The sequence below is a fragment of the Osmerus eperlanus genome, chromosome 8, assembly GCF_963692335.1.
Source record: "Osmerus eperlanus chromosome 8, fOsmEpe2.1, whole genome shotgun sequence".
Lineage (NCBI taxonomy): Eukaryota > Metazoa > Chordata > Actinopteri > Osmeriformes > Osmeridae > Osmerus > Osmerus eperlanus.
The window spans coordinates 4,692,517-4,706,556 of NC_085025.1; the positions used below are offsets into that span (position 1 = coordinate 4,692,517).

Here is a 14,040-nt window from a genome sequence, read left to right on the forward strand (position 1 = left end):
CAGAAACGAGAGGAATTAGTAGCATCACGAGCACAGCAACAGCTTAATAGCTCCCAGTAGCATTTCCACACACAACAAGACAACGGGACAATGTGAACACAGGAATCCCGAAGACGGAACATTCCATCCCAGAGGATCTTCTGGAAGGTTCCACCCTTCGCCTCAGAGCTCCGTGGCAGATCTCCAGGCTGTGGGCGGCACGCCTGACACATGTCACAGTATTGACAGCTGAGGCAGGATGAGGAAGGGGAGGCAGTGGGGCGTGGGGGGAGGGGAGGTTGGGAGGTGCATACCCAAACAGGTCTGTCCCTACTGCCTTTTGCGGGGCACGTTTCAAGGTGGAGGCCGTCCTCAGTCCTGATCCACACAGAGGGGTCAGGTGAGCTTGTCTGAAGCCCGTTAAAGGTTGCAGCACTTGGAGGGAGGCCAGGGCTCTACCAGATCGCGCCACACAGATGCTCCTTGAAGGCTGTGCTGCCAGCCCAGGGCCCGGGGGCACCCTGCAGGCACTGGCTGGATTGTGCTGTTAATTGTGAGCGATTTCAAAGAGCACTGAGGATGAGGCTGCCCTGTCTCCTCAGGTGATCGTTTGTGTGTGTGTGTGAGCGTGTGTGTGTGTGTGTGAGCATGTGTGTGTAAGTGTGTGTGTGTGTGTGCATGTGTGTCTTTGTTATTGAACTTGTAGCTCAGTTCCCTTACAGCTATCACCTCTGATCAATAACCTCATCAGCCTGGTTTGTCTCGGACAAGAGGAAGAACAGACCTGGAGATGACACACACACACCCTCACACACGCGCACACACACACACACGTGCACACACATGTGCACACAGACACACACAGGTGCACACACACACACAAAAACACACAGGTGCACACACACAAGAACACACACGTGCACACAGACACACACACAAGCACACGCACAAACATGCACACACACACGTAGGCAATCTACCAGTGCCACACAGGCAGCTGCTGCTGTGAAGCCTGAGGATGCTCTGAGAGTCTGTGTCCAGATGACTTATCTAGTCTAAATCAATGAGTCACTCATCCACTTCGAAACTTTGCTTTAGGGAAGATATTATCTTTTATTGTTCAGCAGCAACCACACCATGTTTCTGAACATCAATATTTGGTTTCGTGTATGAGGGATCCATCATGTTGTCTACAGCTATGTGGATGGATTTTTAGCATGGGAGGAGCGACACAAATAGGATTCTTCCAAAGCAGTCACATGAGAAAATACAAATCCACATGTGCTGTATCCCTCCATAGGAACCCAGAGAAAACACCCAGCTAACGTAACTCTGCAGTGAAAGTGTCTTAAACAGATGTTATCCAGCTCTCCTCGTCCTCCACCAGATCTGATGTGAGCGGACACTGTGGTGTGGATCAGCTGAGGGACCCTCTGCTCTCTAGGAAACACATCTGGCTGAGCGTTCCAGCTCTCCCCAGACCCTCCGGTCTGCCCTGCTCTCCAGACCCAGCACTGGCAGCAGCAACGCCTCATACACACACACTCACTCATACACACACACTCGCTCATACACACTCACTCATACACACTCACTCATACACACACACACAGACACAGACACACTCTCATTCGTACACACACACAAACACAAGCACACAGTCCAACAAACACACACTCGCATTTTTACACACACATAAACTCATACATATTAGCACACACCCCCACAGCTCCTCATATCCCCCAGACTGCCCCGACAGAGAACAGTTAAGGACCCAGTGACAAAGTCCTGCTACTCAATGAGAAGAGTGTGTCAACTGTCACCTCCCCTCACTACTACAATCTGAAGACAAGCACACACCACTCACACAAACAAGCTGAAGTATCAATATTTTCTGTAGCACCTAATTGCTTCCTGCGTTACATTCATTTTCAGATTACGAACACACGGTTGAAGATGACAGATGTCGATATAGACATCATACCTCTAAAACTGGAAGCTGGAAGCATTCATTACCTTAGCAACAAAAGTGCCTGGTTCACTCTCTTCTGTGTGCCTCTTTCCTCTTAGCAACAAGCAAACGGCAGGTCCATGGTCTAATTGGCTCCGGGAGTGAGAGAGGTGGAGGACAGAGGGGATGGATGGAGTAGGAAGGAAGAAGAAGAAGCTTCACAGCGTCAGCCACCGGGAGATGGATTTCTGCCTCTCTCTCTATCTCTCTCTCAACCTCTCTCTCTCTATCTCTCTCTCAACCTCTCTCTCTCTTTCTCTCTCTCAACCTCTCTTTCTCTCTCTCTCCCACTCTCTTTCTTTCCCTCTCTGCCTCTCTCCCACTCTCTCTCTCTCTCTCTCTCTCTCTCTCCCTCTCTCCCTCTCGCTGTCTCTCCGTATCCCTCTTCTTCGCTCTCTCTTTCTCTTCCTTGTTTTCGTGTTCTCTCTCTGAGCGGGGAGCTGCCGTCAGCAGAGGGTTGGTTGTGTGTGGAGTGTAGCGGTCAGGTATGCTATGAGGATCTTTGCATGTGTACGACTGTGTGTGTGTGTGTGTGAGAGAGAGCAACAGAGCGAGGGCAGCAGAGAGAGAAAACAGGAGGTGGGGGTTGGGATACAGTGACTCCCTTACTGTGTGTGTGTGTGTGTGTGTGTGTGTGTGAGTGTGTGTGTGTGTCTGTGTGTATAGAGCAATTTCTAAAACATGCAGCTATCTATCAGTAAGAACAAAACATAGATATGAATGGATTGAGAGATAGAACGCAGCAGAATGATGGAAAGAACTGAAGGGAACTACAGATAGAGAGAACAGAGAGTCAGAAGAGACAGGTGGGGAAAAGTGAGGGAAAGAAAGGGATGAAGAGAGAGAGGATGGTGAAGAGAGTCCAAACAGAGAGGAGCTAGTTTCCACACGCTGCTGTGGCAGCATGGTATCAAAGGGAAACCTCAACCCACTTCACTGTGTACCATCTGGTCGGCCCATAGGCATAGTTATCTGTTCTCTGATGAAATCTACAACTTTACCTCCCTTTCTCTTGATCTCTTCCCTCTTTCCATCTCTCTGTGTTGTTGGTTTAAACACGTCTGTGGGCCTCGCTAACGTCTGGAACACAGAGACACGCACAGAGGAAGAGGATGCAGGGATCAGGACTTGAACTGCAACTGGAGCCTGAGATGAAAGCCGATGATGCAAGGATGGACTCAGGGAAGAAACCGTCTACGACGGGGACACTGGAGGAGAGACCACAGTGTGTGTGTGTGCAGGGGGAGGATGTGGATGCGGTGTCTGTCTTGTGGGGGTGAATGTAGATAGTGTGTGAGTGTTGGGGGGGGGTGCAGATGATGTGTGTGTGTGTGCTGTTGGAGAGAATTTAGATAGTGTGTGAGTGTGTTGTGGGGGTGAATGTTGATAAGGTATGTGTATGGGGTTGGGGGGGGGGGGTGGGCCTGTGTGTGTGTATGCCACTGTGTGGCTGGAGAGGATTGAAGGTAACACAACTGGCACAACAGCATACGTTTGACAGGTGTGTGGATTTGCCACCCAGACACAAAACAGGCAGGTATAGAACATTGTGTATTTGAGACAAAAACACAGAAATGAGTGAGAAAACTGCTCTGAGGCAGGCAGGAAACTGCCAGACATGAAAGCAATGCTTATCATCATAAAACCTGTTCACTTGGCCAAATGACCAATTACGCTTTATGAAAATGGCCTATATTTGAATCTAATTGAATATCGTTGGGACAGTGAGACGCGGTTTCTCTCTGTCTCTCTTTCCCCATCGCTCTCTCTTTCCCTATCTCTCCCTCTCTCCATCTCTCTCGTTTTTTTTAATGCAGTTCGCGAACTGATGGCAAAAATGACCGTCAATAAGCACACAAATCAATGCACTTACAAGCAAACTGTCAACAGCAACAAGGATTCTAATGGATTACTTTGGCCAAACGTATCGACACATCCCATCATGCCTGTGGACAGTACTCCAGATAAATAATTGAATGAGTGTAAAGGCAGGAAGAGTGGTGTTCCAAGGGGCTCACCATGCACTTTCTACCGCCGCCCGATGTCTCGTTAAATCTTGCGCATTTCCACTCTAACGTCTGACCTCTCTATACGTTAAACTTGCTGTAGTTGGCATTTTAGTTTTTTCACCATACATTGATTAGGCCTAGATAGCTACTGCAAGTTAAGTTGTTATTGTTGCTCCGTATTTAAGTAATTGAGATGTTTTTGATGTATTGTAGTATTATTTTCCTTCATCGTGCCTGGTAGCTGAGATTATGCGATTTGATTATCGCCGTTCTTTGACTCTGACCATGGAACTTCTGATTCTTGATCTTCTGCTGTCCTTTATAAGAACTATTTGTACGTCGCTTTGGATAATAGCGTCTGTTAAATGTAATACACACGGCATTTTTTATATAACTATTTGAAAAGACCTTAGGACCGCCAGGACAGACTCTTGCTCTTTCGAAATGTCACAGGCTGGTGAAAGCCAGCCCTGCAACTCCCCCAGAAGGCTTATGAAACATCTGTACACACAAGTTGGCATGTAGCCTATGCAGCATTACATAGATCTTTTTGAATAATATATCTTTGATCATCGTTCAAAGCTAACCCCATCTCAGGGATGTTTAATGTATTGAAGGCCGTGCAGGAAGTGGTGGCTGTGAACACTGATCATTGCGTTTTTAGCGGGCGTGCTGGCTGGCTGGATCGGGATGGAGAGACAGTACGCTCGCAGGCGTTTATTTTATGGTACGTTGTCAGGAGTGGTGTTACTAGAGACGCTCTCTGACGGAGACGAGGGTGGCTCTCACTTGAATACAAGTCTCGTATCCAGGAAGTCTATGGAAGCAAATAAGTGACAATGTTTAAAAAATATATATTTTAAAGCCTGAATTTTGTTCTATTTGAATTTCTGAAGCTTGAATATTTCTGTATTACATTTTTGGGATTTGAATTTTACTTAGAATTTGAGCTAGGCCTACCTGAATTTCCAACCTTGAACTTTTGGATCTGGATTTTTTTAAACATTGAAATAAATTCATATTTCAATTTTAAAGAGGTGAATTCGAAACGAACACATTTGGTGGTGTTGAAATTTCAATATTAAGTATTCAATGCCTCATTACAAAACATGATGTCACTGATTTACTTCCATTCAACTCGCTTTGTCTGGACCAAATACTCAAGATCTTAACAGACAGCCCACACACGAGACCGACAACTCACTTCTTGTTTGAACTCCACATTCCCGCCCCTTATCCCAACACCGTTTTCCTTCTCCTCCAGACTCCTAACTGGGCGCTGAGCTGGAGAGGAGACCTTCGATCTCCTGTCTGGACGGACTTACAGGAAACATGCTGAGGTCAATCAGCTGGGATGAACAGGCCATTAAACACACACTTGTCAGCTCTCTGTCCACCTGTCAGCTCAGTTCTGGAATAATAACACCCACTCATTCACCAGTGACTCAGCCACAGGTGCACACACACTGGTTACCGGGGAAACAGATCCAAGATGGCCGGCGCTGTCCCAGTGCTCATGTTTCAGCCGCGCTACAGAGGTAATGACCAGGCTCGAGCAACTACAGAACATGATTCATTCTTGCCGATTCCGTGTTTTTTCTCCAATCCTGTCAAACCCGACAGGATTTTTAACAACACCACCGCACGTCTGTTTGATTTTACAGGTGTCCGTCTCAGCAGGTGACAGGGGGCCAATGCAGTCTGTAGGCTGTTCTCAGACCACACCATGAGCCAGGGGGGCTGCTGTTTTGTTACTGGTAGCCCTGGTGGTGAAAGGGTTAAGCACACAATCAGGAGTATCTCTTTCTCTCTGATAGGAGAGCATGAGGAGTTCTGCCCAGGGCAGGCTCAGCTCCAGACCCTGGTCCTCTCTCTCTCTCCATCCTCTCCTAGCTTCACTGATTGCTCACCGCTAGGTGCAATTATACATCAGACAGCGTAGAGAGACCAGACACTTACCTCTGATGAAACCAAACTGGGAGTGAGTGTGTGAATGTATGTGTGAGTGTTGTAAAACACAACAATCACCACAGAGAGTACTCCTCAAGCTGAACAGAGAAGTAAGAAAACAGAACTTGCTGATGCTGTGTGTTGTCAGATAACGTCATTTATTGGCCCAGAAAGCGACGGTAGAGCACACACACACACCTCGGCCCCGCCTCCTGTGTGTTCCCCCTCCCCCCCAAACCCCCCCCTTCTACAACAGAAAACATTACAGCACCTCAAATCAAACAAAGAAAGGGGAGAAGGGGGGCTTGTGTCAGAAACTTGAATACTTTGATCACTGCAAACTTTTAAAAATCTTCTTCACCTCTACACTTTTCAAAGGAAATAAACATGAACTGTAAACAGTACTTGGGTTATAATCGCAGGCCTATACCGTCTACAGAAATACGCAAATAATCATTCCTAACAGATCTCTGTGTGCAGCTGATAACATACATGTCCCAGTAGTGTGTTGCTTTGTGTAGGCAGCACAACACTGTCTGTGCTGGGTCTTACATGGTACCAGGCATGACACACCCAGGGTCTTACATGGTACCAGGCATGACATACCCAGGATCTTACATGGTACCAGGCATGACACACCCAGGATCTTACATGGTACCAGGCATGACACACCCAGGATCTTACATGGTACCAGGCATGACACACCCAGGATCTTACATGGTACCAGGCATGACACACCCAGGAATTTCAAATACACAAACTCAATGCAGTGGTTCGATAAACGCAACCATTTTTTACAAAACAATGTGCAAAGTTTTTTTTACAAAAAAATTCAAACAAAAGAAAAAATAATCACAGGGGTACATTTGAACTTGTGTACACTCCCCTCATGTATCCGCCCTGTAACTGTCAACTAAGGCAAAACACAACAATAACAAGAAAAGGAAAACTATTCTATGAGCTAACGTCAAACTATCGAACATTCATAACTGGGGAGCTCTCCTGGTATACAGTGTGAGTGTGTGGTTGTGTGTGAATAGAAGGAAATGTTTTTTTTCTGTTAAAAACGGAACTTCTACAAAGTGGTGATGTAGTTCATGTCATTTGAAATACAAAAACCAAAACAGACTGCTGTCTTACACACATAATCAGTGGTCATTTCTAATGCATCTGGACAAGCGCTCACTGCCAGCCCGTGGACTCTGCTTTTCAAATGGGGGAGGATTCAGATTCTATGGAGACCCTTCTATCCACAGGGTGTTTCTGATCTCACTGGGGCTCTGTTCTGGCAGACAGCCACACAGCCCAGAGCTGAGATCTGGGTATGGGAGCTGAGATCTAGTTTGGGGGGATTCTTAGAACAGAACCAATACTCAGACATTCCACATTCTTCTCCTGTCTCTGCAGAGCAGAGTGGAGCTGTCTAAAACATTCTAGTTCCTAATTCTTTTGAGGCGTTCTAAAGGCAGCTGAGTGGGACAGAACTGAGCTGTGAGCCCCCAGACAGACTCCACTCTGGAGGAACAAGAGCCATATAGGGATGGAGAAGGCAGTCTCACTTCAACATAGGGAAGTTTCTGTGGCATTGGGTAAGGGAACCTATGACAAACACACATGCACAGTCACACACACACACACGACCCCCCCCCTCATGACTCTCAACCCACACTGTGTCTAGCCTGGTAGAGGTTACATAAGCATGTCTGTACAGGGAAGAGACAGACTGTTCTTCAAAAAGCAGTGTCCTAGCAGCAGCTTTGGAGAAATGCAATACTTTTCAGTGTGTGTGTGTGTGTGTGTGTGTGTAACCAGGTGATCCTTCAGCTTACATAACTGCTCATCCCTTTAATCTGGTTCCCAGGTGTTGTTCAAAGGCACATCCCTGTTTCCCTGTAGCTGGATGAAGATCACAGACTAGGCACCGGAGTCAACAATCACGTTCTCACACCTTCAACACTTTCAGAGAACACACAGAGCACAGTCCACTATTGCAGGCCGGCTAATCGATTATCCTGGGGTTAAACACGGGTTCCTGCTGAGTGCAGGATATTTTTTGTATTACACAGTGAATGCACAGTTCTTTTAATGTTCTTTTTTCATCTTTTTTTTAAAAGAATGTCATCTTCATATTTGACCACTAGATGGCACTGAAAGCAACACAATAGCAGGCTTGGGCACCACAACACAAGATATTAATAAAAACCATATCAGGCTTAAGCTAGAATCGAAAGAAAGTCATTTAAATAATAGGAATGATCCTTCTAGGTAAACTAAACACTGACGTCAGTTGTACTGTACGCATAGAACAACTCATTTATTGATTTATAATACAAGGAAATAAATAAATTGGAAAAAGTCCCCCGAGAATGTCTTCAATGTTCATCAGTTGTGTATCAACGTTCCTTGAGATGCTGAGTTGACAGGGTCAGGAATAGAGCTCCTTGTTCTTCAGAGGGTCGTACCAAAACCTGAAGAGTTTGATTGCTAAGATGTAAGATGGTTGAAACGTCTAGTCCTTCAGCCATCCAGGTGTGTTTAAAAGAGGGGGGAAGTCTGGCGCACTGTCCTTCCTATTGCTTTAAAGACAACGTTTGGGTTGATCAATATATTCTTGATGTCAACTGTGGAATCTCTGCTGAGGGCTGGACCCAAACATGAAACATGAAAGGTTTCGGCCAGAGTGTCACAAAGCACCAGCAGTGAATTGTGGGTAGTCTTTGAATGCTGGAGGAATGGGTGTTAGAGATAAGCTTCTGCTGCAGTCCACCCGGCTGGAAGAGGCTGTGTCTGAGGGCAGCAGGGGAGACCACGACCCCAGGACGTCCCTCTGGAGGGGGGTGAGGTGGGGGGAAATAACATGCCTCCAGGATGTCCCTCTGGAGGGGTGACATAATACAGTACAAGCCCAGACCTCCTGAAGTGGAGGTCTACCTGAAGATGTAGCTCTGCTCAGGGTGAATACAAGCCCAACAGTCCCTCATGAGGGCGGAATGTAAAGTCAGGTGAACGTGTGGTATGTACAGTGGGATGTCCCTCCTCTGGACCAGCTCTAGTCTGTTCCCATGGCAATCGAGCAGGATGCTGTGCTGGTTCCCGTGGATGATGGAGGAATGTCTCTCAGCATGCCTGTCTGGTTCTGGGGATGCGGGCCTTGTCCCTTGTCTATACCCGTCTGTCTGCTCATATGCCTGTCTGTCTACACAGGTTCAGCGTGGTGACAAGTGAGCAAACAGGTGAGACAGGTGTAGTTGTGGAGAGCAGTTTAAAATCTTTACAGTTCAGCTTTTCAGTTGTGCCTTTAGAAAAGTGCATCCTGGGCGAGCTGGCTTAGGGACAGAGAAACAGAAAGGCCGTCCCCTCCTCCATCATCCCTCCCTCCATCCCTCCTCCACCATCCCTCCTCCACCATCCCTCCCTCCATCCCTCCCTCCATCCCTCCTCCACCATCCCTCCTCCACCATCCCTCCTCCACCATCCCTCCTCCACCATCCCTCCCTCCATCCCTCCTCCACCATCCCTCCTCCACCATCCCTCCCTCCATCCCTCCTCCACCATCCCTCCTCCACCATCCCTCCATCCCTCCTCCACCATCCCTCCATCCCTCCTCCACCATCCCTCCCTCCATCCCTCCTCCACCATCCCTCCATCCCTCCTCCACCATCCCTCCCTCCACCCCTCCTCCACCATCCCTCCCTCCACCATCCCTCCCTCCACCATCTCTCCCTCCACCATCCCTCCCTCCCTCCGTCTGACGTCAAGTCTCGAGGAGAGGGTGGGTCTGAGACTTCAGGGTGAGGGAGGGAGGGAGAGAGGGGGAGGAGGGAACAGAGAGGAGGGGGGGGGGAGTGGAGGAAGGGAGAAGGAGAGAGGAGGAGGGAGTGTCGCAGGGCAGTGTTTCGGGGTAGATCACACCCTCAAGGCTGTGGTAGGGAGACTTTTCCTGATTGGTCTCTCTGGTGTCGGGTGTGACAGAGGGGGAGTCTTCCCTCGGGGCAGGAAGGATGGATGTGTTTGAACTAGTCCTTCAGGTGAAGCAGGACATGGGGGCTGTTAATGAATGGGGAAACAGACCCTGGCGCGATGGGTAGAAAAAAACAACAGTTCCTCTCCCCTCTCCCTCTCCTCTCCTCAGGGTGTGTGTGTGTGTGTGTGTGTGAGCCTCAGTTCATGTCGATGGTGTTGAAGACCCACTCGGTGAACTTCTTGAGCTTGGCGGCCGAGCTCTGGGACTCGTCCTGCAGTCGCTGGTTGTCCTCCCACAGCCTCTTGATCTGGACCTGCAGCCTGCTCTTCTCCTCCCTCTCCTGCAGGGGGCGGGGGGGGGAGACCGGGGGGATGTGTGTGTCGGTAATCTGAATCTAGGTGCGTGTGTGTATGTATAACAGTGTATATAGGTGTGTGTATCTAGTTGTGTGTGTGTGTGTGTGTGAGCTGTCACCTTCTTCAGATCGTCCTGCAGCATCTTGACCATGGCCTCCAGTTTGGTCACCTTCCTCTCCAGACCCATATGACCCTCGCTGCAGAACAACACACACATTTACTCTGTTTCACCAGTCACAGATAGAAACAATCAAATCCTGCTGGAACACACACTGATGCATCACTCTATGGTTTGTATTATAGTAAATGTACATGAATGTGTGAGTGTGAGTGGGTGAGAGTGTGTACAGTAAGTGTGTGTGTGTGTGTGTGTGTAAGCATGTGAATGTGTGCATGTGAGCATGTGTACAATATATGTGTGTGTGTAAGTGTACAATATGTATGTATCAGTGTGTGTACACTGTGTATGTGTGTGCATATTTGTACTGTGTGTGTGTGTACAGTGTGAGCGTGTGTGTACTGTGTGTGTGTGTACAGTGTGTGTGTGTGTGTACAGTGTGTGTGTGTGTACTGTGTGTGTGTGTACAGTGTGTGTGTGTGTACAGTGTGAGCGTGTGTGTACTGTGTGTGTGTGTGTGTGTGTACAGTGTGTGTGTGTGTGTACTGTGTGTGTGTGTACAGTGTGAGCGTGTGTGTACTGTGTGTGTGTGTGTACTGTGTGTGTGTGTGTGTACTGTGTGTGTGTGTACAGTGTGAGCGTGTGTGTACTGTGTGCGTGTGTGTACTGTGTGTGTGTGTACAGTGTGAGCATGTGTGTACTGTGTGTGTGTGTACTGTGTGTGTGTGTACAGTGTGTACAGTGTGAGCACTGTGTGTGTGTACTGTGTGTGTGTGTGTGTGTGTGTGTACAGTGTGTGTGTGTGTGTGTGTGTACTGTGTGTGTGTACAGTGTGTACAGTGTGAGCGTGTGTGTACTGTGTGTGTGTGTACTGTGTGTGTGTGTACAGTGTGAGCGTGTGTGTACTGTGTGTGTACTGTGTGTGTGTGTGTGTGTGTGTACAGTGTGTGTGTGTGTGTGTGTGTGTGTGTACTGTGTGTGTGTGTACAGTGTGAGCGTGTGTGTACTGTGTGTGTGTACTGTGTGTGTGTGTGTGTGTGTGTACAGTGTGTGTGTGTGTGTGTACTGTGTGTGTGTGTGTACAGTGTGAGCGTGTGTGTACTGTGTGTGTGGACTGTGTGTGTGTGTACTGTGTGTGTGTGTACAGTGTGAGCGTGTGTGTACTGTGTGTGTGGACTGTGTGTGTGTGTGTGTGTGTGTGTACAGTGTGTGTGTGTGTGTGTACTGTGTGTGTGTGTACAGTGTGAGCGTGTGTGTACTGTGTGTGTGTACTGTGTGTGTGTGTACAGTGTGTGTGTACAGTGTGTGTGTGTGTGTGTACAGTGTGTGTGTGTGTGTGTACTGTGTGTGTGTGTGTGTGTGTGTGTACTGTGTGTGTGTGTGTGTGTGTGTGTGTACTGTGTGTGTGTGTGTGTACTGTGTGTGTGTGTGTGTGTGTGTGTACTGTGTGTGTGTGTGTGTGTACTGTGTGTGTGTGTGTGTGTGTGTACTGTGTGTGTGGCACCTTGAGGAGGGCCTGGACACTGGGGCGGGCTGCAGCTCTATGTGCTGCTGGGGGCTGGAGGCTCCACTGCCTCTGTGGTTGGAGTCGCTGAACACAAACCCCCGCTGGACTGGAGACAGGGAGGGAGGGGCTTAACACTCAAACTCCCCTCACCCCCCCCCCCCCCCCCCCCCCCCCCCCCACCATACAGCGTTCACACTAACCTGCTCCTCTCTCACTTTCAAAGGTGTTGGCCACGTCTACGAGGAGGGTCCAGTCCAGGGGGCTGTCCCTCTCACTAGGGGGGAGGGGCATCAGATCCTGGGGGAGGGGCCCTCGGTGCCTCTCCGCCATTTCAGCCAATGAGGTGTCGGACGCAGACAGGTCACCTGGGGAGCACACAAGAGGACAGGAGGAGCGGGTCAGAGCTGTCCTGCACGCTCTGCACCAGCAGGCGGCAGCAGAGACCTAACCTGGTGGATTTCATCAGCGGAGGCTTTAATCTAAAACCGGGAACTCTTTATCTGCAGTGAAACGCTCTTCCGCGGAGCTATACCCCGTGGATTACAGCATGTCTACCATCCCTGGTAGACATGCCAGGGATGGGAGTCAGATGGCTGAGCGGTTAGGGAGTCGGGCTATTAATCAGAAGGTTGCCGGTTCGATTCCCAGCCGTGCAAAATGACGTTGTGTCCTTGGGCAAGGCACTTCACCCGACTTGCCTCGGGGAGAATGTCCCTGAACTTACTGTAAGTCGCTCTGGATAGGAGCGTCTGCTAAATGACTAAATGTAAATGTAAGCTAAACTCCTCCAGGTTGTGGTGGGGGGCTCCCTCACCGTGCAGCTTGACCCCCAGCTTGTAGGAGGGCCGTCGGAGGGGCACGCCGCGGGTGGTGGGCGAGCGCGGCACGGTGGAGCAGCTGAACAGCACGTCGCTGCCCAGGGCCTGCTCCAGCATGGAGCCTCCCAGGCTGGGGAGACGCTGGCCCCGGTAGATACTCTCGTCTGACAGGGTCCTGTGGAGCGAGCGACGACTGGGGGGCTTGCCCGATGAGGAGGACTTGGGAGGGGGGGGAGTGGGGAGAGAGGGAGGAGGGGGCAGGGGTAAAGGTAAGATAATGTAAGTCTTTTTATCAATGTATAATTCTAAACATGTACAGTGCCCGTCGAAAGTTTTTTGACGGGTACTGGTACATACATTAAAAATAGAGTTATTAAAGAGTTAAAAAACATGAGGAAAAAAAGATCTCAATCGGTGAGAGAAAATAAGTCACTGGACAGCGATATTGACTGTTTACTTTATTTCCACAAATAACTATAAAAAAGTTTGTAGCTGTTCCCATCCTGCCCCGCTTCCAGTGGCCACCTGTGTCGCAGGCTGCAGAGGAGCTACCTTGTCCTTGTGCCTACGGGAGTGAGGGGGGCTGTCGGGGGCGTTGTGTCTGCGGGAGTCGTCCTCCATGGTGGACTTGGCGTGGGGCTGGGGGGAGTGCATGTCCCTCAGAGAGGGCCTGGTCTGGGATGGGCCACCTTCACCCCCCTCCCCTGGAGACTTCCTGGTCACACACACACAGACAAGGATTCAGTTAACACAGCAGAGTGATGACGATCAGGCAGGGTGACGATCGCTCTTGCAACATCAACCAACCACTAGGAGGCGATAGTGTAAAAGTATTAATTGGACGCTTTTATCCAAAGTCACATACAAGCAGAGCATATAGAAAGTTCAGCCGAAAATCAAATGTCAGAAGGGGAAAGACAGAAAAACGGTTGTGGTGGTTAGACTAGTATTAAAGCACCTCTTAGGATGTTAAGAAGCATAACTAAGAGGTCTGGTAGAGCCAGCGGAGAACAGCACAGCTCTACACGGCAGCATGCTTACTTTCTCGTGTCTCCGAAGTCGACGGAGTTGATGGTGGAGCCCGGCTTCCTCCAGCCAATCAGGTACTTGGAAGTAGCGCCCTGGCGGGGGTAGAAGGTCTTGGGCCCGGGGGAGACGGAGGACTGCGTCGAGGGCGAGGTGGCCGAGGACGAGGTCTCGTCCCGGGGGGAGCTGTGGCCGGAGTGTCTGGAGCTGGGAGGCGGAGAGAGATGAGACCAGGTCAGCTCCATGGAAGACGACACCACGTCAGAGGGGCTTCAGATGCCCGTAGGACCTAAAATCGTGGC

At 49.4% G+C, this 14,040-nt stretch overlaps 2 protein-coding genes across 4 annotated transcripts in view; one reads left to right on the plus strand and one right to left on the minus strand.

Annotated features, from left to right (window-relative positions):
* The window catches only part of chac1 (ChaC, cation transport regulator homolog 1 (E. coli)), a 182,779-nt gene that overhangs the window by 129,540 nt on the left and 39,199 nt on the right, over nucleotides 1-14,040 (plus strand). The window lies entirely within an intron of this gene.
* The window catches only part of sipa1l1 (signal-induced proliferation-associated 1 like 1), a 51,001-nt gene continuing 46,483 nt past the window's right edge, over nucleotides 9,523-14,040 (minus strand). The window contains exons 18-25 of one of the 3 annotated variants that reach the window (XR_009931034.1): nucleotides 13,754-13,945; nucleotides 13,265-13,427; nucleotides 12,709-12,931; nucleotides 12,095-12,259; nucleotides 11,892-12,000; nucleotides 10,388-10,466; nucleotides 9,703-10,253; nucleotides 9,523-9,579 (exon numbers count right to left, since the gene is read on the minus strand). Coding sequence is in view for 2 of the 3 variants with exons in the window: in XM_062468560.1 (XP_062324544.1) it covers nucleotides 10,110-10,253; nucleotides 10,388-10,466; nucleotides 11,892-12,000; nucleotides 12,095-12,259; nucleotides 12,709-12,931; nucleotides 13,265-13,427; nucleotides 13,754-13,945 (1,075 nt within the window). In the remaining variant the exon portion in view is untranslated. Of the gene's footprint in view, nucleotides 9,580-9,662; nucleotides 10,254-10,387; nucleotides 10,467-11,891; nucleotides 12,001-12,094; nucleotides 12,260-12,708; nucleotides 12,932-13,264; nucleotides 13,428-13,753; nucleotides 13,946-14,040 lie in introns of those variants that run through there. The other 2 variants (XM_062468561.1, XM_062468560.1) reach the window with 2 other exon arrangements.